The sequence below is a fragment of the Catharus ustulatus genome, chromosome 8 (genome assembly GCF_009819885.2).
Source record: "Catharus ustulatus isolate bCatUst1 chromosome 8, bCatUst1.pri.v2, whole genome shotgun sequence".
Lineage (NCBI taxonomy): Eukaryota > Metazoa > Chordata > Aves > Passeriformes > Turdidae > Catharus > Catharus ustulatus.
In genome coordinates, this window is record NC_046228.1 from 4,832,792 (window position 1) to 4,858,267 (window position 25,476).

The window sequence follows — 25,476 nt, forward strand, 5'->3', positions numbered from 1 at the left end:
CATGTACCTTAAAAAGGGTTCTTCAGTGTGGGTAAGTGTTTGAAATGAGATGCATGGGCACACAGAATGGGAGATTCTGAACAGCATTACATTTTTTTTTTCTGTACCCTTATGTCAAGGTCTTTGAATTAAAAAATTTAAATTTAAATTTAAAAATGCCAGGGAGTGGAATGCTTTAGCTACCTTCCTCTGAATTCATCATTTTACAGAATCTTGAGGTGGGCCACCTTAACTTTTTTTCAGTCTGAAAGATACTTGTTTTGTCTTATGAGCAAAAAATGTTGATTCTTATTTTTTGTGATTTTCCACTTTTTTTTCCCCTTTTTTTCTTTTTGTAATTTATGATTTTACTCATTTGTTCAAGTATCACTGGACAAAGAGCAACTTTTCACTCTGAGTGTGTCAGAAAGAGTGATGAGAAGCCCTCAGCTCAATTCACACATCTCTGGCTGGAAATCTGTGCAGCTTTCTGGACAAAGAAAGCCTTTCAGATGTTGTATTCTTAGCCAGAAAGATACATATCAGCTGCTTAGATAGGAGACATTTATTAGATTTCTGCCTGAATATAAAAGCCTAATGACTCAGAGACAAGTTGATGGTATAAAAAATACCTTGGGTTTGGTGTGAGCTCAGTTGTGTCAGCTGGAAATGGTTCCTTGGGGAGAAAAGTGTTATTTCATTGTGTGTGACAGCAGTGCCAACCACTGCCCTCAGCTTAGCTATTTATCCTTAAATGATGCAATATGGACCTTCTCCAAAGCTATTGTTTTCACAGAGGAAAAAAACTGTCTCACAACATGTTTGTCACGTTGGGTTTTATCAGTTTATTTCAGTATTTTTACATTTTTTAGCTAAAATGGCATTTTGCTTTTAAAACTGGGAATACTTTTTTTTTTGAAAAAGATTTATATTTGAAAGTGCAAATGCTATTTCAACCCCTAAGCAAAAATCCCACTATTCCCAATTGTTCCTGGTACTGTTTTGTTGGCAGTTGCTCTCTGAATGTTCTGCTTTTGTGCCTGCATGGAAGAAAATGTATCCAGTGTGAGCATTGTCTGAAATCTGCATTTCTGGTGGGATGATTTCACTGGTCAGCTTGCAAAGGCAGGATGAGACCAGCAGTCTCTGAAGATTTACTTGTGAATATTTCTTAATTTTTCAGTGATCATCTTGGTGCTGAGGCTGCAGCAGCTCTTCAGTTTCTGCATCTCTTAAAAGCTGGTTTTGGATTTCAGGGCTGTTGTCACAAGTGAAGAATTGAAAAATAATCCAGATGTTTTATTTAGAGGGCGTTTCTGGATCATTCAACCCTGTTTTATTGTGCCACCAAGCTCACTTTGTTTCAGTTTATTTGTATTTCAGAGGGTTGTATTTGAACTTGGTGGGGTTTTATCACTAAACATTTATTTTTCTGTGGATCACAGAAATTCTCTTTGTGCTGTGTGTGGGAGGGAGCAAGATGCTCATGGCAGGTAGGCTGGGAGGATGAGGCAGGGATCCAGGGCTGGTGATGGGATTTGTTGGAATTCCAGAGAAATGAGGCCACAGATTGGGAAATTCTTGATATTGTTTTCAAAGCTCTTCTGCTGCTGGGTCAGGGTCCCTGAGGATCTGGGCTGGAAACTAATCCTGGTTCATAGAGAGACATTTGCACAGCTCTGATGCCATCTTGTCTAAGCAGGAGAAGAGTCTTGCTGAGTAACATATGGTTTGGTTTGGATCCTCCTGCACTGTTTAGCCTGAGCTACCACAGGATTTTATCATTCCCCACATGCAGGCTTTTTTTTCCCTGCCAAAATGCGGTTCTTTTTGTATTTGTAGGAAGGGTCAGGATGAAGTCAGGAATTATCAGCTCCCAGTCCCTGCAATCCTCATCCTCACCAGGATCTGGTACTTGGTTTTCAGTTTTTTCCAGGGAAATCCAGCAGGCAGATCCTGTTTTCATCAGAGCAGTTTAAGTGTTACCCATGGTCTGTATGGAGGTACCAGCTTGAGAGGGAGGAGATGAAGAATTTGAGCTTTCAATAGGATGCACATCTATTTTGTAGAACCTTTATTTTAACAGCTAAATTATAATTGAGGCAGACAAAAAGTCAGTCCCATCTCTTGTGACTTGCTCAAAGTCAAGTACAAATGTTTGTCATCACTAAAGGTTTTTGTTAGGGCTGTCACAGTCAATCTGTCAAATTTGGACCCCCTCAACATGTGTGTGTTTTAAATAGGAAGCAATGATTTTTTTTTTTATGCTCAGTATTAAAAATATACTCCCATTAATTTATGTCTGTTGTTGTTGTGGAGTCTAATCCTTCATAAAGATATTGTGGGTGGATTTGTGAAGAACTGATGGGTTTAAAGCAAGGCTTGAGCTCACCCAGCAGAATAATTCAAAATGGTAGTTCAATAATTCAAAATGATGATGGCAGAAAAAAAAAAAAAGTGATCAGGAAAAAGGAAAGTAATGTAGTATTTCATGTAATATTGAGCAGTACAATGATAGGTTTTTTAGAGGAATAGACTATGAAGTGCAAAGATTAATACACAATTGTCAGTAATATATTGTTGAATGGAATTTACCTTAAGTATTTATTTTATTTTTTTGCTTGGATTTTTCTATATAGAAACCTCTGTCTTCTCTAGTGGTACTTATTGGATGTTATTTTGTGTATAAGTGTTTCCAAATGAGTGCTTCTCATGGAGGGGTGGTGCATGTGTTTTAAATGTCAGTACTTAACATTAGGATTACTCACTTTGGTGCAGTGCATTTAACCTTGTATTTTCCTGCATGTGGTCACTCAGATGGGCTGTTTCCACCAGCAGCTAACAGCATTATTTACTAATTATAATCTAAAATATGCATATGATTTCCAATTAACTTTTACAGCAGAGCCTTCAAAAAGGCTGACAGTTAAAGGAAATCTCTGCATGCCTGCTAAAATGTCCCAGCATGAGTGCCAGAACTGACAGATCTAGGCTCCAGGACATGGTATGAATTATCAGTGGAGGAAAACACCCTTCATAATCAATTACAGACAATTACACACTGCTCTGCAGCTGATTTTGCCACATGGCATTTAAAGATTCCAGCAAAGATTTGTTTGTTTTAAATGCTCCGCTGCTTAGAAATGCTTGTAGAGCATTAACTGAGAGCTGATTAAACACAGTGTGCTGGCCAGAGGAAGAAAATGGAGTTAAAATAGGAATATAGCCCTGCACTGATGTGTGAGGCTTGGGTGCACTGGGCTCTTCTCCCACTTTTTCTTTTTCATTTTTGAAGGTCTGTCTGAGACTGGTGCTGTTCTCACTTCTGGCCTGCTAAAAGCACAAAGGAAGCACACAAGGAATATTTTCTGAATATTTTCTGCCTTCCTGTTGAGGTTAACATGCACCATCATGGTTCTTTCAGGGCTCTGCTCAACTCAAGCTGATTTTCACTTTTCTTTCTTTAATTAAGCTCAAAAAATACCTCCCTAGTGCAGTGTCATCACTTCAAACAGGGTGTCAGCACACTGAGTGGGTCCCCACAATGTTCAATTCACCTGTGTCAGGTGAACCTGCTTGGTGAGGGGTTGGAGAGCAGAGCTGCATGTGGCAGGCTGAAAAAAAGAGAAAAAAAAAACATATGGAAAGCTGCCACTTAAATGTAGATTAAAGCTGACCATGTCTACTGACCTTGGAATAGGAAGGATTTTCCTCAGTCTTTTATAGTGTGCTCTAAGGCAGTGAAAAAGAGATGCTTGAGGGAGAAGATCAAAGGTTAATTCTTTCTTATTGCAGCAAAGGTGAGAGGCCATTTCAAAACAGAAAATCTCCCCCAACCACAGGCCAGGCTGGGCTGGCTTCATCTTTTCTGGAGCAGATTTTTATAGCCCTTGAGCTCCTGTAACTCCTTGTACTGCTCCAGTTAATCAATCAGGAGAGTATTCCCTGGGAGTACAGTCCATTTGTCTTCTCCCAGACATGGAGCAGTTCCTCTGGATTTCTCATCATTCCCATCCCCATTAATGCACTTTGGTTACCCCCAGTATCCCTGGCCCATCACACAGTTCTGCTGGGAAGTAAATACATGGAGCAGTGTTAAAAGGGAAACTGGCAGAGCCTTTAAGCTGCTTTTTTTTCTGTGCATTATTGCTATTTAAGCTCTGTGCTTAAAACACATCACCAGAGTATTGCAAGTTTATATTTATTGGCTTTACCCAGGCTAAGGCTGCTGAATGGTGAGTGTAAAAACTAGTGAAAAGATGAATCTCTGAAGAGATCCAGACATCTAGTACATTTATTGTATTCATTAAAAAAAAAAAGCAAAAAACAAGACCCCAGAACCCAGAATTTGGGACCATTTGGGACCTAAGGTATCTTAATTTTGTGGCTTCACTTCTGAGCCTTTCTGTCACTTGAAATCAGTGGCTGTAATGGCAAAGACAGGTGTGGAAGTAAAGGGAATGTTAATTAATAAAGAATATAAGAATCAGGACATGAATAAAGATCTTGGTAGAATGACTGGAGAATAGTAAGTAGATTTTGGAAATACAAAGGAAGTGCTCATGAGTATTGATAGGTTTGTGATGAGAGATGAAAAAATGGAAGCCAGAAGTAACAGAAAAGTGGAATTCATGAAAGTGGGGTGGGGGACAGAGGAGCTGCCACACTGGAGATTTGCACTTTTCTTGGTGCTGAGCAGGTTCATTTAATGAAATATCATTTTCAAAATGTAGTGAAATAATGAAAATTAAAAAAAAAAAAAAAAAAAAAAAAAAAAAAAAAAAAAAGAAACAACAGCTCATATTCCAGCCCTGGTTGTCCTGCTGTCTGGTCCAGCAGGTGAGTTCCCCTCTGCAGGCTGACCATGGCAGCATCTCTCTCTCAGGACTCCAGGATTCAGTATTCCCTCACTGATTTATTTACAGCTCCATAGTCTGCCTTAATAGCACTTTTCTGTTTGTATCCCAAGTGGTCACTGGATTAATTTTCCTAGAGGAATGTGCCAGGTACTTATTTTTGCTGCAAGTAAACATTAACACTCATGATGGTGGGATGAATGAGGTGGAAGCAGTCCACCTTTCTTTTTTGAATGAAAAAGTGTTTGTGCAGCTTCTCTTTCCATGAACACCACACCACATCTTGTGTGCAGGAGCTGTTTCTGATATCAGGAAAGATCTGTCAGCTGCAAATCTGGTTACCAAGATTAATTTCTTGATAGCAATCCTTAACATTTTCTTCTTTATGAAGCCTCTTTCCACTCTTAACCTCTGGTTTTAAAAAGATTCATTTTTTAATCTGAGACCTGAGCTGTAGCCTGGTGACATTTTACACAAGCAAACCTGGTGGCAGAGTTGATGCTCACCCAGGTGCTGAGGGTGAGGGTACTCTGGTGCTCCAGGTTCCAGCCTGGGGTGAGGATGGGTGCCAGGGATGGCTCTGTGACATCCTGACAAATCCCTGGCTGGGATTTGGGCTTGGCCAAATGTGATTGTGGCAGAAAGAGAGAAGGAGATTCACCCTCTTGAAGAGTCTATTTTGTGTTAGTTTGAAACTCTGAGGTCAGAGATGTCAGGCTGCTGCTTGCAGGCTTGAGGAAAGAGCCTTCTAGAAGATTCACACCAAAACAAACTTTGTTACATGGATGGAGCAGCTGCCTCCTCTTTCAAAGCATTTATCAATAAGTTCCTTTGGTGCTCTGAGGAAGATATCAGAGCTGGTGAGAAATCACACTCCAGAGTTTCAATACTGAGTTATTTTTAGGACCTCTTCCCCACATTTCCTGTAGAGTCTTCAGCTAAGAACGTACTTAATTGGAAACTGAAGGACTGTAATAGCTTTTTGATGCTTTCAGTATTGAGTACTTGGAAAATAGAAAGTGTTAGAATCATATAGGCTGGAAAAGACCTTTAGGATTGCTGAGTCCAAATGTAAGCCCTGCCAAGGCCACCACTAAACCATGTCCCACGTGCCACATCTACACATATTTTAAATCCCTCTGAGCTTGGTGGCTCCACCACTGCTCTGGCAGCCTGACAGTCCATCCATTGAAGGAACTGTTCTTAATATCCAATCCAAACCTCCCCTGGAGGCCATTTACTCTTGTGCTCTTGCTTTTCCTTGGGAGAAGAGATGGAGCTTCACCTGGGTGTGCTGATTTGGGAAAAGATGTGGTGACATGGACAACGAGGAGTGGAAGAAGAGAACTCCTTGGTCACTGCTCATGGTATAAGCTGTCCACTTGGATATCTGAGGGTAGTGATGTAAATACTGCCAGTTTATTAAAAATATCTTAATATGATTAAAAAAAAGGCAGCCTTCTGAGGGAATACATTTAAAACTTATGTGGTTTTTGATTTTTGGGACAGGCTGACAGCCTTGGCAGCCATTAGAGTCAGTATTGTGCTTACAGGGGAGACTAAATGTGAGAACAGAGCACTAGAATTAAACCTGTAGATTCAGCCACTTCCTAATCCCATGGTTCTGAGCTGGCTTGGTTATCTGTTGCTGGTGGTTTTCAGATTGTGGGCCAAGATTACATCTCCATCTTTTTTTTCTCTTGTTGCATCTTGCATTGCAACCACAGGTGTCGGCCGACTCGAGCTCCTCCATGAACTCCAACACTCCTCTGGTGAGGATCACCACCCGCCTCTCCTCCACTGCTGATGCCCCCATGCTGGCAGGGGTCTCTGAGTATGAGCTGCCAGAAGACCCAAAGTGGGAGTTCCCAAGAGATAAGTACGTGGTTTGCTCCCTCTGACACTTGGCATGTCTGAATAACCTTAAACTGCACGGGGGGGAGCATCTCTCCTCGTGTCCCCCAGGGTTTCTCTGGTTTAAGGAAAAATCTCAGTTACCTGAAGCTGCTCTGAAGGTCAAGATTCAGTTCAATTGTCTGAAATCAGTTGGAGTTAAATAGAAACTAAATTTCTTCTGCCTGCAGTCCCAGTTGTATTTTCAGATTTCTTGCAGGTTTTTTAGATGCTCTGTGAAAATGTAGTGCTCCTCTGTTAGGAAATGAGTTAGGAAAATTCAGACTGAGAAAAATATCCACATGCAAGCACTGTTGAAGGGCAGTGATTTCCCCAAGCAATACCTCTGACCATTAAAGCATGTTTCATAGTCGACTACTTAAGTGGCTAATATTTAAAAAAACAGGCAATACAATATGTAGGAGATAGAGAAAATCTAAATTATGCTATTGGACAATCTTTTCTTTCTGTCACGACTCTGGGTAGGATTTGGTGTTGAGTTGGTGTATTAATGGAGATGATTGGTTTTAATTTCGGGGAACATTTTGCATGTGGGATGCATGTACATGCAGTCTCTGTGGCTTAAAATGTTGAGTTTGAGCAGAGCATGCTGAATTTTGATGTATTCAAATTCATGTGGCTATATATATTTTCTTCAAAGTCTATTGACTAACAAGCAAAGTGAGCTTTTGGATAATCTAATTAAAACTGTAACCATATTGCTTAATATAAATAAAGACATGCATAAGAGAGAGAAAATGTTAACACAGGTAGAACCATGATTATTTATGAGAATTAGTGCTAGCTTTAAGAAGTCTTTAGGTGGTTTTGAGGAAAATAACAGCTTTTATCATGGACAGTTGTCTCTGGAAGTTCAGGGTTCTAACTTTTGAATAGAGGAACTGTAATCCTGAGCCTTCTGATAGCTGTTCTGGAAATTATTTGATTGGTTTAGCTGAAAACCAGAGTAAAAGCTGTAATTGCCACCTGCAGCATTCTGGTCAACAGTGGGGGCCTGTATATGTGCTGCTGTCAGCCCATGCCCTGGGGGGATACATAAATGGGGAAAATTTTAGAGTTGCTAAACATTTAAACCCAGTGTTCAGCACAAATGTAGGTGGAGCAGATTTGCAATGAAAGGAGGCTATTTAGAGGCAGTTTATTAGGCTGGGGGGCAGCAGGCACACAATGAGGGGTTTGTTACTTTGGTCCTAGCAGGGCAATAGCACATAAATTAACCAGTTTCCAATGCAAATGTTTGTTCTCTGCCAAGACCCTAAATTCAGTTTTAGTTCTGGAGAAAACACAGGGTGACCTCAGCAGAGCATATGCTGCCCTTCAGTCTTTGCACCTTTTTAAAACTTGCATTTGCTTTAGAAACCAATCCAAAACAGCTCAAGGAATTCCCACCAAGCCAGAGCCCACTTGTGACATGAGCTGGTTGCCCTCAGAGGAGCCACCTCATTTCTGTCCTGTGCCCAAGCAGATAAGCTGGGTTTCAAACCACTTAGCCCTCATCTAACATTTCTGCTGATGGGATGAAATGCCAGCCTCTCCCTGGACTTTCATGGTGGAAGGCAGGTGTCCATGCTTTTAAAATGAGTCCCTACATCTGTGATATCTGTGAAATCCTCCTGCTGACCATGGAAAGTCACATCCTTTAGAATTTGTTTATAAAAATGCTTGTCTGAATCTGGCCCCTATGTTGGGTAACATTATCAGAATCACACTCACTGAGCATCCTGCCTGATTCCTGCTACAGCACTGCTGCTGGATGTCACATCACCTCTCTCTGCAAGTAAAGGAGCCTGGCTCTGGCCCTGGCCCTGGAGCACTTAGGCTGGAATCAAAAAGATTGCACAGAGGCTTTTAAGTTTCCTTTTTATTTAATCTCTTTCTCCTCATGAAGCTGAGATTGACATCTCTGTGTCTCTCTTAGATCTGAGCAGGTTTTGCAACCAGGAACATGCCCCACCAAGTGCATTCTGCAGAGCCCACTGCTCCTTTTAGGAGGGTTTGATGTTGGTGCTGTGATTGCAGCAGAGTTTGTTTTTCCCAGTCTCTGCTTCCCCTCTCTTAGCAGGAGGAACCTTCTGGTCCCCTCAGCCAAGACTCTTGTGGCTGCAAAGCGCTGCAACCAAGGAACAGCCCCTGTGGCTGAAACTTTGCTGTCATCTCCTTGGGGTCAGTGTGCAGACAGAGATGACCAGAGGTGTTACAGTGACGGGAGGAGCTGCCTGTTGCTGGCTGCTCCCCAGTTCCATCCACGCTCTGCTGCTCTTTGGAAGCTCTGCACACTGCATCTCCCCACAAGCCATCAAGTGCAGCCTTGAGCAGAGCTTGAAGAGCTGGGTTTAGTGACTGATGTGCCTTTCTGGGATGCTCCCTCCACCACCCCTAAGGAAACAAACCCTGGTGTGCACAAAAACCAGCGCGCACCCCAGCCCTTATTGGTTCCATATGATGAACGCCTCATGCTGCAGCAAATTGCTGAAAAGTTTTTTATATTTTGCCTGGAATTTCAGTGACTGCACCCCTCCAGCAGATGCTGTGTGTTGATCTGCTGTTTGCTCCTCCAGGCTGACGCTGGGCAAACCCCTGGGAGAAGGCTGCTTTGGACAAGTGGTCATGGCTGAAGCGGTGGGGATTGACAAGGACCGGCCAAAGGAGGCAGTGACCGTGGCAGTGAAGATGTTGAAAGGTAAGAAAATTGGGTGATTAGGGATCAGAAGGGGCATTATGGCAGCTCTCAGCCACAGAATTTTCTTTTGTGGCATCTGAACTCTGTCATCGTGGTGGGGTGGGTCAAAGAGCACATAGCTGACCTCAGCCTTCAGCAGTCTGGGGTGTAAATCTGCACCTTGACAGCCTGTTTATCTTGGGCAGCCAGGATGGGGGAGCCAGGAGATGGATTAGCATCGTGTGGGTCTCTGCTTTCAGTTATTTCATGTCAGAGGCTATCCCTGTGTAGATCCCAGCCCATTCAGTCCAGGTGGTTGGTGCTTATTTATTTTGAATTTAATTGTAAGGTTAGTTTGCAGGAGAGGCAGTGTTATTGGAGGTTTGATAGCTAAGAACAGCTTTTTAATGTCTGATCTCACTGTGCTGCTGCTTAAATTAACACTGAACAGTTGGTCAGTCCACCTAAAAGGCTGAGACTATTTTTTAGTGATACATAATATATGATGTGCAGTGTAAACTGGAAAAAAAAAATCCCATATTCTGCATTTTGAGCCACACTTATTTTATACCAACTGGTGAGCATTGCTGGTGAATCTCAGGCTGGCACACTAAAATACATGAACTGAACCTGTGTCTTCTACAGATGATGCCACAGAAAAAGACCTGTCTGACCTGGTGTCAGAGATGGAGATGATGAAAATGATTGGGAAACATAAAAATATCATCAATCTTCTTGGAGCCTGTACCCAGGATGGTGAGTAGAGAAAAGAAAGTAAACCAGGGCTTTCCAACTGGTCTGTGAAAGTCTCATTAATCATAATTTTTCAAGAGGTTTCAAGGAAGCAGTCATGCCGTGATAGGATTTTGAGGTATTTCTGTAGCTTAACAGCAATATTTTAACTTCTGTTTCTCATTATAGTTGCAGCCTTAATATGAGAAAGGGTCCTATATCATATGAAAACTCTCTAATCCCTTGCTGTAAGGAACAAATGACCTTTTGCAGGGCCTTTACCTATGTGTGCTGTTCTGAATTGCCCAAAATTGAAATGAGCACTTTCACTCTTGGAAAAGCTAATTACACCATGTAAAGTGATGCAGGATGGCACACCACTCTGGAAATTAAAACAAAAAAAAATTAAGAAGTGCTTTCCCTTTTTTGGAAGTCTCAGGGTATTTTTTAATTGAAAATATTTGTTTTCAGTACACATGGTGTAGTCTGAAAGGAGCAGGCACTGGGACAGGGTTTAGGTATTTTAAAGCACTAATTAATCCAGCTGTGGAACTTTGAGCAGTCACTTCCCCATATCCAAACCTTTTATTTTCTTTTAAAGCCGTGCTTACCGCTTCCCCATTTTATCCATTCAGTTCATTTATTATAGCGCGCTAAAAGCTTCTTTACATTAAAAAAAAAAAAAATTAAATCAAAATCAGCCTGGTGCCTGACCTTGCTTTTCCTGTGGTTCTCTCACCCCAAGGCCCCCTGTATGTGATAGTGGAATATGCCTCCAAGGGGAACCTGCGGGAGTACCTGCGGGCGCGCCGCCCGCCCGGCATGGAGTACTCCTTCGACATCAACAGGGTGCCCGAGGAGCAGATGACATTCAAGGACCTGGTGTCCTGCACCTACCAGCTGGCACGAGGCATGGAGTACCTGGCTTCCCAAAAAGTAGGTGGAACTCAGCAAATACAACTCTTGTTTCCAGTTTGGTTTTGTCCTCGTCTCGCTTTCGAGAATTTGCTGGGAGCAGTCTCAATCAGGTTGTGTCATCCACACCCCTCACACCCTCATGCACTGAAAGCTTTTTCATCTTTGTTTAGCAATATTGCTCAAATGAGGCCTGGGGTGGATCATTCCAGGTAAACACTGTGCATATATTTGCAGTTTGAATCCATAAGCACAGGTGATCACAGATTGCACATCACTCCACTCTGTTTGCCTTCTGTCTCCAGTCAAACCAACCTAATCCTTTCACATCATGGTGTAAAACAAATGAGTGTGGTGGCTGGAAGAACTTACAAAATAAAACCAGGCAGGGTTGACAAGACCCAAGACACCAGGGCAAAAAGAGTGGGCAGAAGAGGCAAAAATGAGAGGAGTGTATTAGTCACTTAAATTATCACTTTACTTAAAACTGCTGTTTTCAGGAGAGTGAGCTTGTTGAAAGAATTTATTTATCCTGTCATGTTCCCAGACACTTATTCCTAAAATCTGTCTTCAGACATTTCTTCTTGATTAAATTATAGTTATAAAACCTTAAATTGCCCTGTATAACTAACTCTGTAAACATACTGTGGCTTGGTGGATGAGCAATCCTGGATACCCTGGGTGATGTTTGGACCCAAAGGCTAAACCAGAGCAGCAGATACCAGTGATAAGTGCTTCCTGCAGGGTGTGGAGTGGGATTTATACCGATTTCCAGTCATGTCCACTCCCAAGTATGGAGCTGTTTTTAACCAAAGACCAGGGCTGAGTGTAACCCTCCATTCCTCTTGTGTGGAGTCATGATTTTGATATTATTTTTTCTGCACTTGTAGGGGTTGGGGAAGAGAGGGAATCCAGGTTTAGTTTTGCTTTTATTATTTTGTTTTGAAGCAGTAAATCTTAGCGCAGCAGGGTCGGCAGGGTGACGTGCGTGACAGCAAGGCAAAACTTCTGATGGAGTAAAGCAGGGGTATTGATTAGGTGCCACACCTCAGGATATCTCTTCCTGAGATTAATGCAACTCCTGCCTGGCAGTGGGCCATGTCCCAAGAAAATAGAGCTGGTGTGAAAGGAAAACATAAATCTTTTCATTGGCCGTCTTGAGAGCAAGTGTCCTCCTGAGGAGCTCTGAAGTGCTGCTGTAGGACACTCCAAAGAGCCACTGCAGCCCTTTTTGTTTGCAAAAGCACTTGTTTGGTGCTGTGCTGAGCTGGACAGAGTGAGAGGCTTTGGCCAAGGCAGAGGGGAGCAGGGGCAGCACAGAGCAGAGCTGTGCATTCCTGTGCTCCAGGTATCCCCCCACTTCAGTTTGTGTTCCACCCCTTCTTCTCCCCTTAGGGACCCATTTATGAGCTGCAATAATGAGAGCTGCTCTTCCCATGGGATTGCCATCATGCCTGGGCTGTGAGCAGGGAGTGCTCCTGTTATTTCAATCACTGAGACTTCAATACAGAAAATGCTAGAGGTGGTGTTTGCTCACCTACCCTTTGCCTCACCAGCAGTTTTTGCCTTACAAGCAGTTGTACTTACAAACAGTATCCCATTTCCAAAGTTGAATGGATGCTTTTTAAAAGTAGGAAGCTTGGCCCCTGTTGTTTCTGCCACCACAGCATTGCTGATTAGAGGACTGATGGGATGCTGAAATCATGCACTGCTGTCTGGTCCTGTGCTCATGAGGAGCAGGTTTTTCCTGGCCATGGCAGTGAGCAGCAGAGACTTCATTTTATCCATGTGGGATAAGAGATCTCAGCAGATTGCTGGGGCAAGTAAAAGAGCAAGAAAAAACCCACTCTGTTGTATAGCTTTTTGTAGTGTGTCTATGCACATACTGAAATAAAACATACAACATCAAGAGTTATCCAAAATTAAAGAGGGGGAAAAATATATTTAAGTTGAAAATAAATAAAGTATCCTGCTGGGATCCAAAATGCAGTGCCATGCAATTACCATGGCCCCATTGCCACCTTGTATCAACCCTAATAAAGCTACCTGAACACAGGAATAGTACCCAGAGCAGCCACAGAGTCCCCTCAGTGTCAGGATAATGCTGACATGAAGGAAACATCTCTAGGAGGTAATAGGCTTAGTTTCCGTATCAAAACTGTCTTAAAAACAAACAAGCCCTGATTGTTTTAGGGTTTCTTTTAAATTTTCATAATTGCATTTTTATAGTCTTGTGGTTGAAGTAATTATGCACACCCTAGACATCCTGCTGACAATTACATTAATATCTTTAATATTAAAAACAGTTGCACTGATTCAGAGTGGATGCCAGGTTTTATCTCTGGTGAGACAATATCATTAACAAAATGTTCATTAACTATTTCTGATGAAACTGCAGTACCTGTACCTGGGCACATGCAAAGGAGATGCTTGGCACATCTTGGACCACCACCCAGCTTTCAGCCTTAGCAAAAATACAAGATTTAGGCAGACCAGGACTTTCTAAGACACTTCTTAGGGCCATTGTTCAGCTTGGAAACACCAGCTGAGGGGATGGAGTGCAGTAATTAGGAAAATCTTATTTCACAGACTTGTAGTGAATGTGTGGCTTTCCCACCTGGCCATTTAGGTTAAAATCTATAAAGGAGATTTAGTTATGATGTTGAAGCACTTCCACTTTTGCAGCAGTTTATTTCAGTGGGCTATTTTTTTCCTTCTTTTTTGTTTCCAGTGCATCCATCGAGACTTGGCCGCAAGAAATGTTTTGGTAACCGAAAACAACGTCATGAAAATAGCAGACTTTGGTTTAGCCAGAGACATCAACAATATAGATTATTATAAAAAGACTACTAATGTAAGTGGATGGTTTTCTAATCTCTGGAAACAAGCATTTCTTTCAGTGATTCATTTCAGAGCTATGGTTGTAAACTTAATGGGCTCCTTGTAAGCAGCCTCACTTTTCATCCCAGACAAAAGAGCAGGGATCAAGGGCATGAGCATTTGTCTCCTCTTACAGTGATAGTTGGTTAAAAAGATAAGCAAAGAGGCTGCATGTTGGAGCATTAGAAATACTAAAATACAAGAACTTTTTTAAATTCTCTCCCTGACTCCAGTCCGTTGTGAGAAGTGGAAATATTCCTGTTGATCCCAGCTGGTTTAGCACCCAGCTGAAATCTTGAAATGCACTGCACAAACAATGCCAGCAACAACCACAACAAAAAAACCTCTTTACTTGTGGTGTTGTCACATCCAGCCTTCTGCCTGTGCCTGTCTTGTTAGGGACAGGTTGTGGTGGTGATCTCAAAGTGGGGCTAGAGACAGAGAAAACTCATTTGTACTCCCCACACTGTCACTGTTCTGCTGATTAGCCTGTACCAAATGAGGAAGATAAAACATCTGGGATGTAGCATTGATACCTGGCTTGAACTCCTTACACCTCCTCAGGGGATCTCTTAAGGTCCTGCTGAACTGCACTTGGGTTTTGATGGGAGCTCTGCAGAACCCATTGAGTTCTAGAGATTTTATTTGTATAAATAAGACTTCTTATTAACAATCATGTTAAGTGGCTTATTTATGAAAATCACTGAGTGATTAGTGGCATTTTAATGGTAACATCTGCCAACTTCCAAAAGCCAGAACCACCCTGTGCAGTAGTGCTGGAGGGGATTGAACCTTCTTCATTTCAGACTCTGCAATTCCCAGGCTCTGTGTGTGCAAAGCAACAGGCAGCTCTGACTGTGAGCTTTGGGTCACTGAAAAAGGTTCAGGAAAACAAAACTCTTGGGTTTAGTAATCAATTTATTTTTGCAAACAAGCCTGTTTTTCAGAAGTTTATTAATTGTGGGCTTTTTTGTCTTTAAAGAACCATAGCAGAATGATACTTTTGATTTTGATCTGCTTATCCTATCATTCTCCTAGCAAGCAGTCTGGGAAATTTTTGGGAAAACTCAATGCTTTTAATTTTATCTTAAATGCTTATATCCATTTTTATAACAGTCTCTGTATTTTATCCCATCTTACTATCTTCTCACTGAAAATGCTAGAGGTAAATGATGTGCTGGTTTGTGTTAGCAGGCAGCTCTTAGAGAAATCTTCCTGTAAATTGCTGCCATTTTAATTTCTCTTCCTCTCCAAACTCACAGGGACGGCTTCCAGTGAAGTGGATGGCTCCAGAAGCTCTGTTTGACAGAGTTTACACACATCAAAGTGATGTGTAAGTGGCCAGGTTTCAGTGGGGCATTGGGGGTGGGAAGGAGGGGGTTGTTTTGCTCTGTGTTTGTTAAAGTTTGGGATATTTCATGTGTGTTTTGCTGTTGTCCTTTACCTTTAAGAGTTTTCATTCTGTTTCACATATTAATAGATGGAACAGGACTTGCCCTTAGAAAGTGAGGATTTTATGGTAGACTGCTAACCAGTGCTCTGTTACTAATCTGCCCAGCTTCAAAGCACATGAAAGGTGGAAAATGCTAACCTCCTTCTGTCACTGCGGAAGTTCCCCCCTTGAACTTATTTACGGATGTGCAGCTACAAAGAGTCTATCTAATTTGCTTGCCTTTTGACATACTCTGGACTTCCTTCAGGTTTAAAAAAATAAAAGGAGAGAGAGAGAGAAAAGAATATTAAAAAAAAAAAAAGGAAAGTTCCTGAAAACTTTTTATAAAAATCTGTGCTAAGATTTGGTGCAGTAAAACGTAGGCTGGGCGTGCTGGAAAAGTTTTCTCGGATTTTCAGAAGTGGTGTTCCTTCCCAGCAGTGCTTCACATGTAATAGGAAATCATTGGACTCTGACACTTCAAAAATCTTTTAATGTGTGCACAGAGCCATTGGCTGATGCAACTGCTCAGGGTTTATTCTGCTTCCTATTACAGTTCTGTGTGCATTGTGCTTGAAGTAGACGTGTATTTCTTATGCAATACAGATGAAGATCCTGTTTTTTATTTCTCCAAGAAAAACTGTTAACTGTAAAGGGCTGGATGCTTCCCAGCTGAGATGCAGAAGGTTATGCAAGTCAGTGCAGGGTTAAAAAGGAAAAGGGCAGCATGGAGAAAATAAGAAGTATTTCATCTTTCTTTAACCTGGCTGCAGTTTCCAGACTGTTCTCTCCTTAAGAAAATCATTTACTGAGGCGTTTCCTGCCATCTCTACATCATTTACAAAGGAAACTATATACACAGGTTAAGGGTGGATCAAACTTGTGTTTTAAAATAACATCTTGGCAAAATATTTAAGTGAATGTGAAGTAAACCACTTCACTGGCTCAGGACTGAGAGTCAGCCTGAGCTGCTCAGCAGCCAGGGAGCACGAGGATTTCAGTGCTGGGACTTGGAGACTCTTGGCCCCATGGTGGCTTTGAAGATGGCTAAAGATAATATTATTGTAAGTTTGTGCAAACAGTTTACTGAAATGCCGTGCTGGGGGAGCTGCAGAGGAGCTGGGGAGCCAGCACAGGCTCTGTGCTGGTGCTCACCTGGCAGAGCTGCCTGCCAGAGAGCCCCAGCGTGCCAGCCAGGCAGGATGAGGCAGGAAAACTGGCTTAAAAATTATCCCCCTTCATTTCCTAGCAGAAGTTAACAACAAAAGGAAAAAAAAAATAAAGAAAGGCAGGGTGACGCAAAATATTTTTGTTTTGAACAGTCTGCTTTTTCCAAAATATCCTGCCACATAATTGCACCCCAGCTGAGCTGTGAGTGCTCTGTAAGTCATTAAGCTGTGAAGATGCAGTGCTGGGTGCTCAGAGACAGAAGAAAAGAGGATATTTGGGAATATGCTGGGGTCAGTCCCCACCCTAAATGCTGTCCATGCATGTGATGCCCTTCCCAGACCCCTGTGCTGCTGTGGGCAGGCAGACCTGGCTCAGACATCTCCAGGAGGGGTGGGATTGTCTGTTCCCAGCAGATCCACTAATGCAGCTGTCTCTTTGATTTGCAGCTGGTCGTTTGGTGTGTTAATGTGGGAGATCTTCACCTTAGGAGGGTCGCCCTACCCAGGAATCCCAGTGGAGGAACTTTTTAAGCTGCTTAAGGAAGGGCACCGGATGGACAAACCTGCCAACTGCACCAATGAACTGTAAGGAGCCTGCCTTGCTGTCCCAGGGCTGGGGGGCACAGCTCTGCTGCATTCACGTGTTTAATGCTACCCCAGCAGAATCAAACACTTCCACAGTGCTCACCTCTAAAATTGTGGGTGTTGGTGAGGGTATAGATGTGTGAGGAAAAGGTTTCAGGAAATGCTTGGCAGAGGATGCTTCTTTGCACACCCTGCTGTGATCCTATTGCAGAAAGAAGAAATCATCTACAAGCCAGTCTCTGCCAGTGTTTTTACACCTAAATTTGATTTCAGTGTTTCTAATGTGGAAATTCATACATGTTGTACATACCAGTAATGTACACAGCAAAATGCATCTGGGAACTTCTGTGTTAACACAGCATTATCTCCTGCTGGTGTGGGGAGTGTGATTTCAGGTATTTCCATACAGACCTTAACAATATTTAATTTTAATTTCTTCACAAAGACTGCAATCCCCAACATGCAAGAAGTATTGTAATTTAATGCCTTGGAATTGCTGGGCCACAGAACTGGGCCCACTAGAAGGCAATTCAGACCCTGAGCAAGGGAGAGACAGGAGTGGAAAGCCCCTGTGGGTCAGGGATGCTGCCCAGGGATGCTGGGGGTTCAGTGGTCCATGAGCAGAACTCTGTGTGCTCCCTGCTCTCCTCGTGAAGGGCAGCACTGGCTGTGCATGGAAAGGGTTGTGAGGAGGATGCCTGATTTTAATTAATCCCAGCAAATGTGTGTTTCTTACAGCTATATGATGATGAGAGATTGCTGGCATGCTGTGCCTTCCCACAGACCCACTTTCAAGCAGTTGGTGGAGGACTTGGACCGGATTCTCACTCTCACAACTAATGAGGTAGGTAAACCAGGAAAAATGGTTCAGGGGACAGATGGAATTTATTCAATTATGAAATCCTGCTCAAGTTCACTTTCTTGTTCTGTTTGTCATTGTCCTCTGAGGTTACATGCAGCTGAACTGCGTATCCTATGAAATCCTCAGTCTCTTGCCATTATGCCTGGAATTATGTAACTAAAAAGAAACACATCTTTGAGGAGTTTTTGTTTACTTCTCGCTGCATCTCTGGATGTTTTTAGTGCTGAGGGACTGCATGTGGCAGGTTGAGGGGCAGTGTTTGTGTTTCAGCAGGAATTGCACGTGAGGGAGGGATGTGGGGCTCGTGGTGGCTCTCATTTTCTGCCTCAGTTTGATTCCCAGCCATGCTATGTAGGTCAGAAGAGGAGAAACCGTCAATGGCAGATTTCAGATGATGTGTTTGAGAGTGAATTAGGTTCACTGAAATAGCTCTCTGTGGAGGGAGTGAGGACCCACAGGGGATGTGCAAACAGCCATCCAATTATCCAAAGGTCCTGCCTAGCTCTGCTTCAGGTTGGGCTATGTGAATGCAGAAAGGTTTTATTTGAAGAGATCTTTCAGAGGTCTGAGATATTATTAGTTTTAGCAAGGAACACACTGATTAGGGTATTCACACAGGAATCAGTCCTCTTATCACTGAACCACATGCACCTTTGAGGAAAATCACAAGTGATGGAAATGTTGATTCTTTTGGTGGAAGTTTCTTTTGAGAGAAAATACTTGGTGTCCCAGAAATATTCTACAAATTTCTATTACTTCTGAGAAATAAAATGTTTAACAGGAGCAAAAAAAAACCCAAGGCAGCTACACAGGAAAGTTGCAACAACTTGATTTGACCTTTTCAAAATTTGTTATTGCTTCGTTGTAGAAAAAAAAGAGACTTGAATCACTCTATGTGGCTCCTCAACATTATGTTCTCATTTTTTAGAATTGTCAGAGAAATAAAAAATGGATTATGGAGCAGTTTTTGGAAAGCCTTTTCACAATGGAGATGACAGCAGAACCTCACTGAAGAGATGGCATTTTTTATGATCATCATTTGCCCAGTAGATCTGGCTGAAAAAGATACTTTGGCTTTAGTAGCAGCTGTAAATTTATCTGGGTTCTGTTTTTAAGGCTTAGTGTAAAAAGTGGCACCTTCAGGGCTGGCTGAGAAGGGTGGCAGGAATAGGCTGTCCCCATGGAGTTGTGGATGCAGCTCTGTGTCCTGTTGGCATTTCCACCTCATCCAGTACTGCCTGCATCTCCTGCCTAATTCATGTATGATTTCACAAGACCAATTGGAGGTGGGCTGGGTGGCTTGGACTGCATATGTGTTTGCAAATTCAAGAGGGAGGTTCTGGGCTGCAATTCCAAGCCTGGGAAATGATACTGCTTGCTTTTTTTTGCGTGTGTTTAACCGTCGAGCCTTCCCAACTCCGCGCTGCTCGTAGACCTGGAATGATCTCAAAGTTAACCTGAAAAGGCCTTTAGGGTTATGTAAATTACTTTAGACTAGAATCATAGGAAAAACGTCTGGAAAAAGCTTAGGAACAGATCCAGTCCCTGTGATGGGCCTGTGGCAGGGCCCACTATACGTTTGTCATTGCTGACAGATGTTTATGTAACTTGTCCTCGCAGATCTCCACTGCTGTATTTCGGCATCGCCTCTTGACAGCCTGTTGCTTTGTTTTCCTAATCTCTAATCTTTCAACATCAGATATTGCCTTTGTCCTATTTACCCTGGACATAGAAAGCAGATCATTCCACTTGTCTGTGCAGCACGTTTCATGTTCCTGGACGCTTGTCGTCACCTCGGTGTCTCCTGAGAACTCGGACGTGTCCCATTTTCCCCCACAGCTTTGGAGATCTCTGATTCTGTGTCATTGCACAGTTTTCCTGAAGTCCAGGTCCTCCAGGCTCACTTCTGCCTATCCTCTCCCCACTCTCTCTTTCCCCCCAGAATCACACTGTTGGCCCAGGCTCAGTCTGGTTTACCCAACAACTCAGTTTGCTGGGGCAGCCAATAATTTCTTCTGCTTTTGTGCAAGCAATGATTTCTGCTCAAATAGCAATGCCTTTCTCTTTTCCATGTTGAATCATCACTTGTTGGGTTTTTAATGGGTTTTCTTGCTGGATTTTTTCCCCAATTTCTCATTGCCACGTTTCTGTGACCCACATGAGCAGAAGTCCCCAGGAGCAGGAGTCAGCCTCGTGGCTGTAGCTTTGTCAGCCCCAGAAACCAGCCTGGTGTTGGTTCTTATTCCCCTTATGTGACTCTGGCTATTGACACTGGGTGAGGATCTTATCTTCAGTACTGAATTCATATCTGAGTTACATCAAGCTTTGTGATATGATGAACCATGTCTGGTGGCCCCTAGGAAAGCCCTGTTTCTTCAGACACTGGGATCCTTTCTTCTCAAGTCTATTTAGAAAATGTCTGATTATTTCTGCATGTAGGGCTGATTTGCTAACCCATAAATATGTACCAGGATTCCCCTCATGGATTTTTCAAGAGGCTGGGCAGTCATAGTCAGTAATCAATAGATCCAAACTCCCTTCTTTTGCTCCCTATTGAATTTTCCAGCATTGTAAAACTTGCATACCACACCCTCCTTCTAAAATGGTGACCATTTTTTAACTAGAAGATGGTAGTGACTGAATATCTGACTTAAAAAAGGAATGTTAGCCAAAGGACTAAATTAGCCCAAACCTAAGCACAGCAGCACAAAATACTGACTGAGGTGGAAGAATCGTCTCGTCAGTATGATCATAACTTGTGGTTTAGCAAATGAAGAGATTGCATTTAAATGAATGCAGCTGCCTTCAGAAGTTGAAAGAGAAGGAACATTTCAAGGGGAAAAATAACTTTATTCTCTTGCCAAAACTGTTGTTTCTAGCAAAAGAGCCTTAACCCAAAACTTGGATTCAGCAGATGATATTTCCTTTTTTAATGACTGCTTTGGTCATGGCTACTCTGGGACACACAACACACAAATATGTAGTGTAAAAAACCCGAATCGTGTGAATTTGACTTTGTTTTTCTTTCAGATCTTTTTTGCACGTATGCCACTGCATGTTGAAACACAAATTTAATATCACAGAATATAAAACAGAGATTCAAAGTGACCAAAGGAATACAAAGTTGGAAGCGTCTTTCCCTCTCCAAATCACTACCATGTGCTAAAGAAAAATGGTTCTATTTAGGATGAAATTTCATTTTTATCATTGTGAGTGAAAAGCCCTCTTTTGATGTGGTTGCCATGTTTATTCCCACTGACACAGCTAATGCTGGTGATGTTGGACTTCAGAAAATACCGTGTTATTGGCTTGGTTTTTCTTTCCCTAGTCAGGCTCCTTGTTTGATGAGGTATTTAAGCAGCAGGGCAGTTCTGGATGCTGTCGGTTCGCAGGAGCAGGCGCCGTTTCCAAACCGCTCCTCTCCAGAATCCCAGCAGCGGTGACGCGTTCTTGTCCGTTCTCTTTGCTGGCTAAAAATGAGTTTTATTCCTCTTGCCACAGGAGTATCTGGACCTCAGTGGACCTCTGGAACAGTATTCCCCCAGCTACCCTGACACCAGGAGCTCGTGTTCCTCGGGGGACGACTCGGTGTTCTCTCCCGACCCGATGCCTTACGAACCTTGTCTCCCCAAGTACCAGCACATGAACGGGAGTGTGAAAACATGAAACCACCAACAGCCAGGCAAGAACAGCAAGCTACCTACCACGTATGCAAAGCAAAAGCTTTTCTCCAGGACCTTCATGTTTCTGCTTGTACATAGGAAATACGGAAAAAAAAAGAAAAAGTTTAAAAAAAAAAAACAATTTGGAGGAAAGCAGTCAGGACCTACATAAATATTCTCATCACTTGCAGCTTTCAAGTGTTCCCAAGAAGGAAGAATGTTTATGAGCTGTGTCTAGATACCCATTGCTATCAATTTTCTGGCTTCCTGTGAGCTGCAACAGACTTTGTTTGTACAATGGACCAGTTGGACTTGAGGCAAACTCTGGGTCTGCCTTTCTTGTGTATTTTGTAATATTTGGAGAAAATATATGTTGGCACACACTTACAGAGCACAAATGCAGTATATAGGTGCTGGATGTATGTAAATATATTCAAAAATATGTATAAATATATATTATATATATTTACAATGAATTATTTTTTGTATTGATTTAAAAAATGGATGTCCCAATCCACCTAGCAAATTAGTCTCTTTTTTAACAGCTATTTGCTAAATGCTGTTCTTACACAGAATTTCTTAATTTTCACCATCCAGAGGTGGAAAATACTTTGCTTTCAGGGAAAATGGTATATCATTAATTTATTAACTAATTGGTAATGTACAAAACAGTTAATCGTTTATAGGGTTGTTGTGTTTTTGTAATTTAAATGGCATTTCTATGCAGGCAGCACAGAGGACTAGTAGATATATTGCTCAGACTTTACTAGTTTTCAGATCTTTAAGAAAAGAAATATTTACAGTATATAACTAATTTGGGGGAATTAAACTTTTGATTTATTTGTGTTTAAAAACTGCAGTGTCAGATGATTATTCTTATCAAAACCAAAACCTTTAACAAGAAACTCTTTTTCTTATAAGGTCCAAAAAGCAGAGTCATTCCACGCCAAAAAAAAAAAAAAGAAAATAAAGAACATTTTGAAGAAGGTTCTTAAAGTAAGGAAAGACATGAGTTGGTCTATAACCACAGCAGAACAGACTGCTCTAAAAGGAGCTGAGCTTCTACCCTGAGTTGCACATGCATCAAATTATCTACAATTCTCTTGCCTCAGCTGGATAATAGGTTCCAGACCTTTTGGCCTGGATCTTTTGCCTTTATCCCTCTATTGTAACTTAAGTTAAAAAGAGAGAAGTTGTTTATAATGACAACTTGCCATAGGAATATCAGCATCTTTTTAGGGGATTGATTCGTGCTGACTCCAGAATTTCCTTCTGAACCATTCCATAACAGTAGGTGTAGCACTGGCCTCTGCTAGAATATCACTGTTGTTTGTATCTTTTTTTTACAGAATCTTGTATTTTTACTTCAGAACATTCATGTTGGTATGGCCATGGAATATGAATGCAAATTTCACTGTTTTATGTGGTGGTGTGTTTGTTTTGGTTTTGTTTGGTTTTTTTCTTTTTTTTTTTTTTTTAATAATTTTTTAATTGGGTAAAATAAGTATTAAAATCTGTTAACTTTTGTACTGACAATAAAATGTTTCTACAGATATTAATGTTAAAATTACAAAATAAATGTCATGCAGCTTATTTTTCCTAATCCTTTGTGTCATACAAAATGGTTTCCTGAACATCAAGTGATGGAACACATCCAGAAAAGCTTCCTTTATTAGACCTTATCATAGATCCTATATTAGAAAACAATCCTTTCAGGAATAATGCTTCTGCCTCTGTCTTGTAAAATGTCTACTCATAAATAGCATGGGTTATTTGAGTAAATATGTGTACAGTCTTTGGTGGAAAATGGCTTGAAGTGTTCATAATGTACACCCAAAGTATGTTCTCTTTTTATTTAGGCTGTCCCCTTTAATTAATGAAGTTTCTGATTAATTCTGGAGAGACTGGACTATTTGCATGGGAGATTAAAAAAAAAAATCATAACAGATGGAAAGAGGCAATATGGCAGGAATTTAAAAGTTTTCTGTTGTATTTTTTTCTTTTTTTTTTTAACCTTGGAAATAGAAGGGAGCCACCCCAAAGCAGCCTGTGCTTGAGGCAGAAATAGGAACTTCATGGTCCCATTTCTGCAGGTTGGGTTGGATGTGATCTTCAGCACGTGCTGTGGAAGTGCTCCAGACACCAAACTGTTCCTTGGTTCCTTTTTTCCTCTTTTTCCTCTGACTGAAAATCCCTTGCCAACCCTAAGAAACTTTCTTGAAAAGTTCCCGTTAAGACCTTGTGGTTTTCAATTAAGAATTATCTGATTGGAAAGTTCCCACTGACTTCACTGGAAACAGAAATTCCCTTTCCCCACAACCTCTGTTACTATTAGCAGCCACGGTGGCTACTGGGACAGAAACCACAATGTTTGTAATGACACATGGCTGGCTTTAAGATTTTTTAAAGGCTCTCAGATGATCTTGAATCTTGCTTTGTTGAAATTGAAATTAATTTAAGTGCATCTCTACTGCTTTGATACCTTTTTAATACAACAGGATGAAAACATGCAGAAATGTGGTTGAAACGTGCTGTTAATTAATGTTAGCTTATTTGTTGCCCTGATTTTGTTTCAGTCAGATTATTTGGTTTTTCTGTGTTAATTTTTTAACTCTGAGAGTTAAATTTGCACCTTGGAGGTATTCCACAGTTCCACAAATGTTATCTGAAGTCTGTTATGCCACTTTCTTAATTTTATTCTGTAATTCCTGGATTAAGTTTTTATTCTTTCCTGCTATCTCAAGATTTTATTCTCTGCTGCCTGCTGACTGATTTCCTTCTGTGGAAACCCTGGCTCTAGAGCAGGGCACAGAAGCCTCAGTTTTGGGGGGAAAAGCAGAATATCCTCAGTGTGTGGAGCTGCAGGAGAAAATAAAGTCTGGCACTGAAATTTGTTCAGAGGGGAAATCCTACCTTTGGATCATTCATGAGTAGAAGGGTTGAGGATTTGGGATTGCTGTCTCATCTGAAAAGTTGCCATTAACAGGAGCAGTAATGGAGAGCACTGTGTCAGGGAGTGGATTTATATTGATGTGGATGAGGTGTGTTCTGTGTGCAATCATTTCCCTTCAGCACTTCCTTGTTTCTTGTCCCTCCTTTAGGTATTGATTTGAATCAACTCTGTGTAATACAGGGGAAAATAATGTAGAAATGAGATTTGTTACAGCTCCAATCCATAAACAAGTTCATATTGCCTGTTTTGGAGGGTTTCCACTTTTATACAGTAATTTAGCAAGTAGCAGGGTGATACATATCAGACAAAATTTTTTTCTATAATATACCAAGTAGCACAGGCTGTGTGCATCAGATAAGAACACAGCTTGTTCTTTTTTTCTGTTGATGTTATACCATCCAATATCTGGTTCATTTTGCCTTTACAAAAGTAAGAGTTCAGCTGTGTTATGAGTTTCAAATTTGTCTGAAGACAAATAAATTGGCTGTTTTATTCCTGGAAGCAAGGTGAGCAAAGCTGTGTGCACAATGTAGGAATTTTCATGTCTAGCCCTTGAGAAAAAAGCACCACAGAGCCCTGAGGTCGAGAGAGCATCATTTTAGTGAAAGGTTCAGTGATCTCAAAGTGAGAAATTAAACCAAAAGAAGGTTAATATCAGTGATGAGTTTTAGAGATTTTTCTGGAGTCAAGGAAATTTTAAGTACGTGTCTGTTTAGGCAAAACAAAGAATTATCAGAAGACAAGTTCTAGGAACTTTAATATATTTTTGTTTTATTTACATTTTTTAAGCAGCCAAGCATACTTGAAGGAAAAAAAAAAGTAAATAGTTGCTATTCATAAATAAAAACAAACCCAGCCATAGAAAGGGGGGAAAAAGC

General features: G+C 41.4%; 1 protein-coding gene across 7 annotated transcripts in view; it reads left to right on the forward strand.

Annotated features, from left to right (window-relative positions):
* Window positions 1-24,543, forward strand: part of FGFR2 (fibroblast growth factor receptor 2) — an 81,543-nt gene extending 57,000 nt beyond the window's left edge. For all 7 annotated transcript variants that reach the window (XM_033066315.2, XM_033066314.2, XM_033066313.2 and 4 more), the window contains 9 exons: window positions 6,563-6,714; window positions 9,308-9,429; window positions 10,054-10,164; window positions 10,886-11,076; window positions 13,787-13,909; window positions 15,198-15,268; window positions 16,984-17,121; window positions 17,860-17,965; window positions 21,485-24,543. In XM_033066315.2, coding sequence (XP_032922206.1) covers window positions 6,563-6,714; window positions 9,308-9,429; window positions 10,054-10,164; window positions 10,886-11,076; window positions 13,787-13,909; window positions 15,198-15,268; window positions 16,984-17,121; window positions 17,860-17,965; window positions 21,485-21,649 — 1,179 coding nt within the window. In that variant the 3' untranslated portion in view covers window positions 21,650-24,543. The remainder of the gene's footprint in view (window positions 1-6,562; window positions 6,715-9,307; window positions 9,430-10,053; window positions 10,165-10,885; window positions 11,077-13,786; window positions 13,910-15,197; window positions 15,269-16,983; window positions 17,122-17,859; window positions 17,966-21,484) is intronic.
* The last annotated feature ends 933 nt before the right edge of the window (window positions 24,544-25,476 follow it).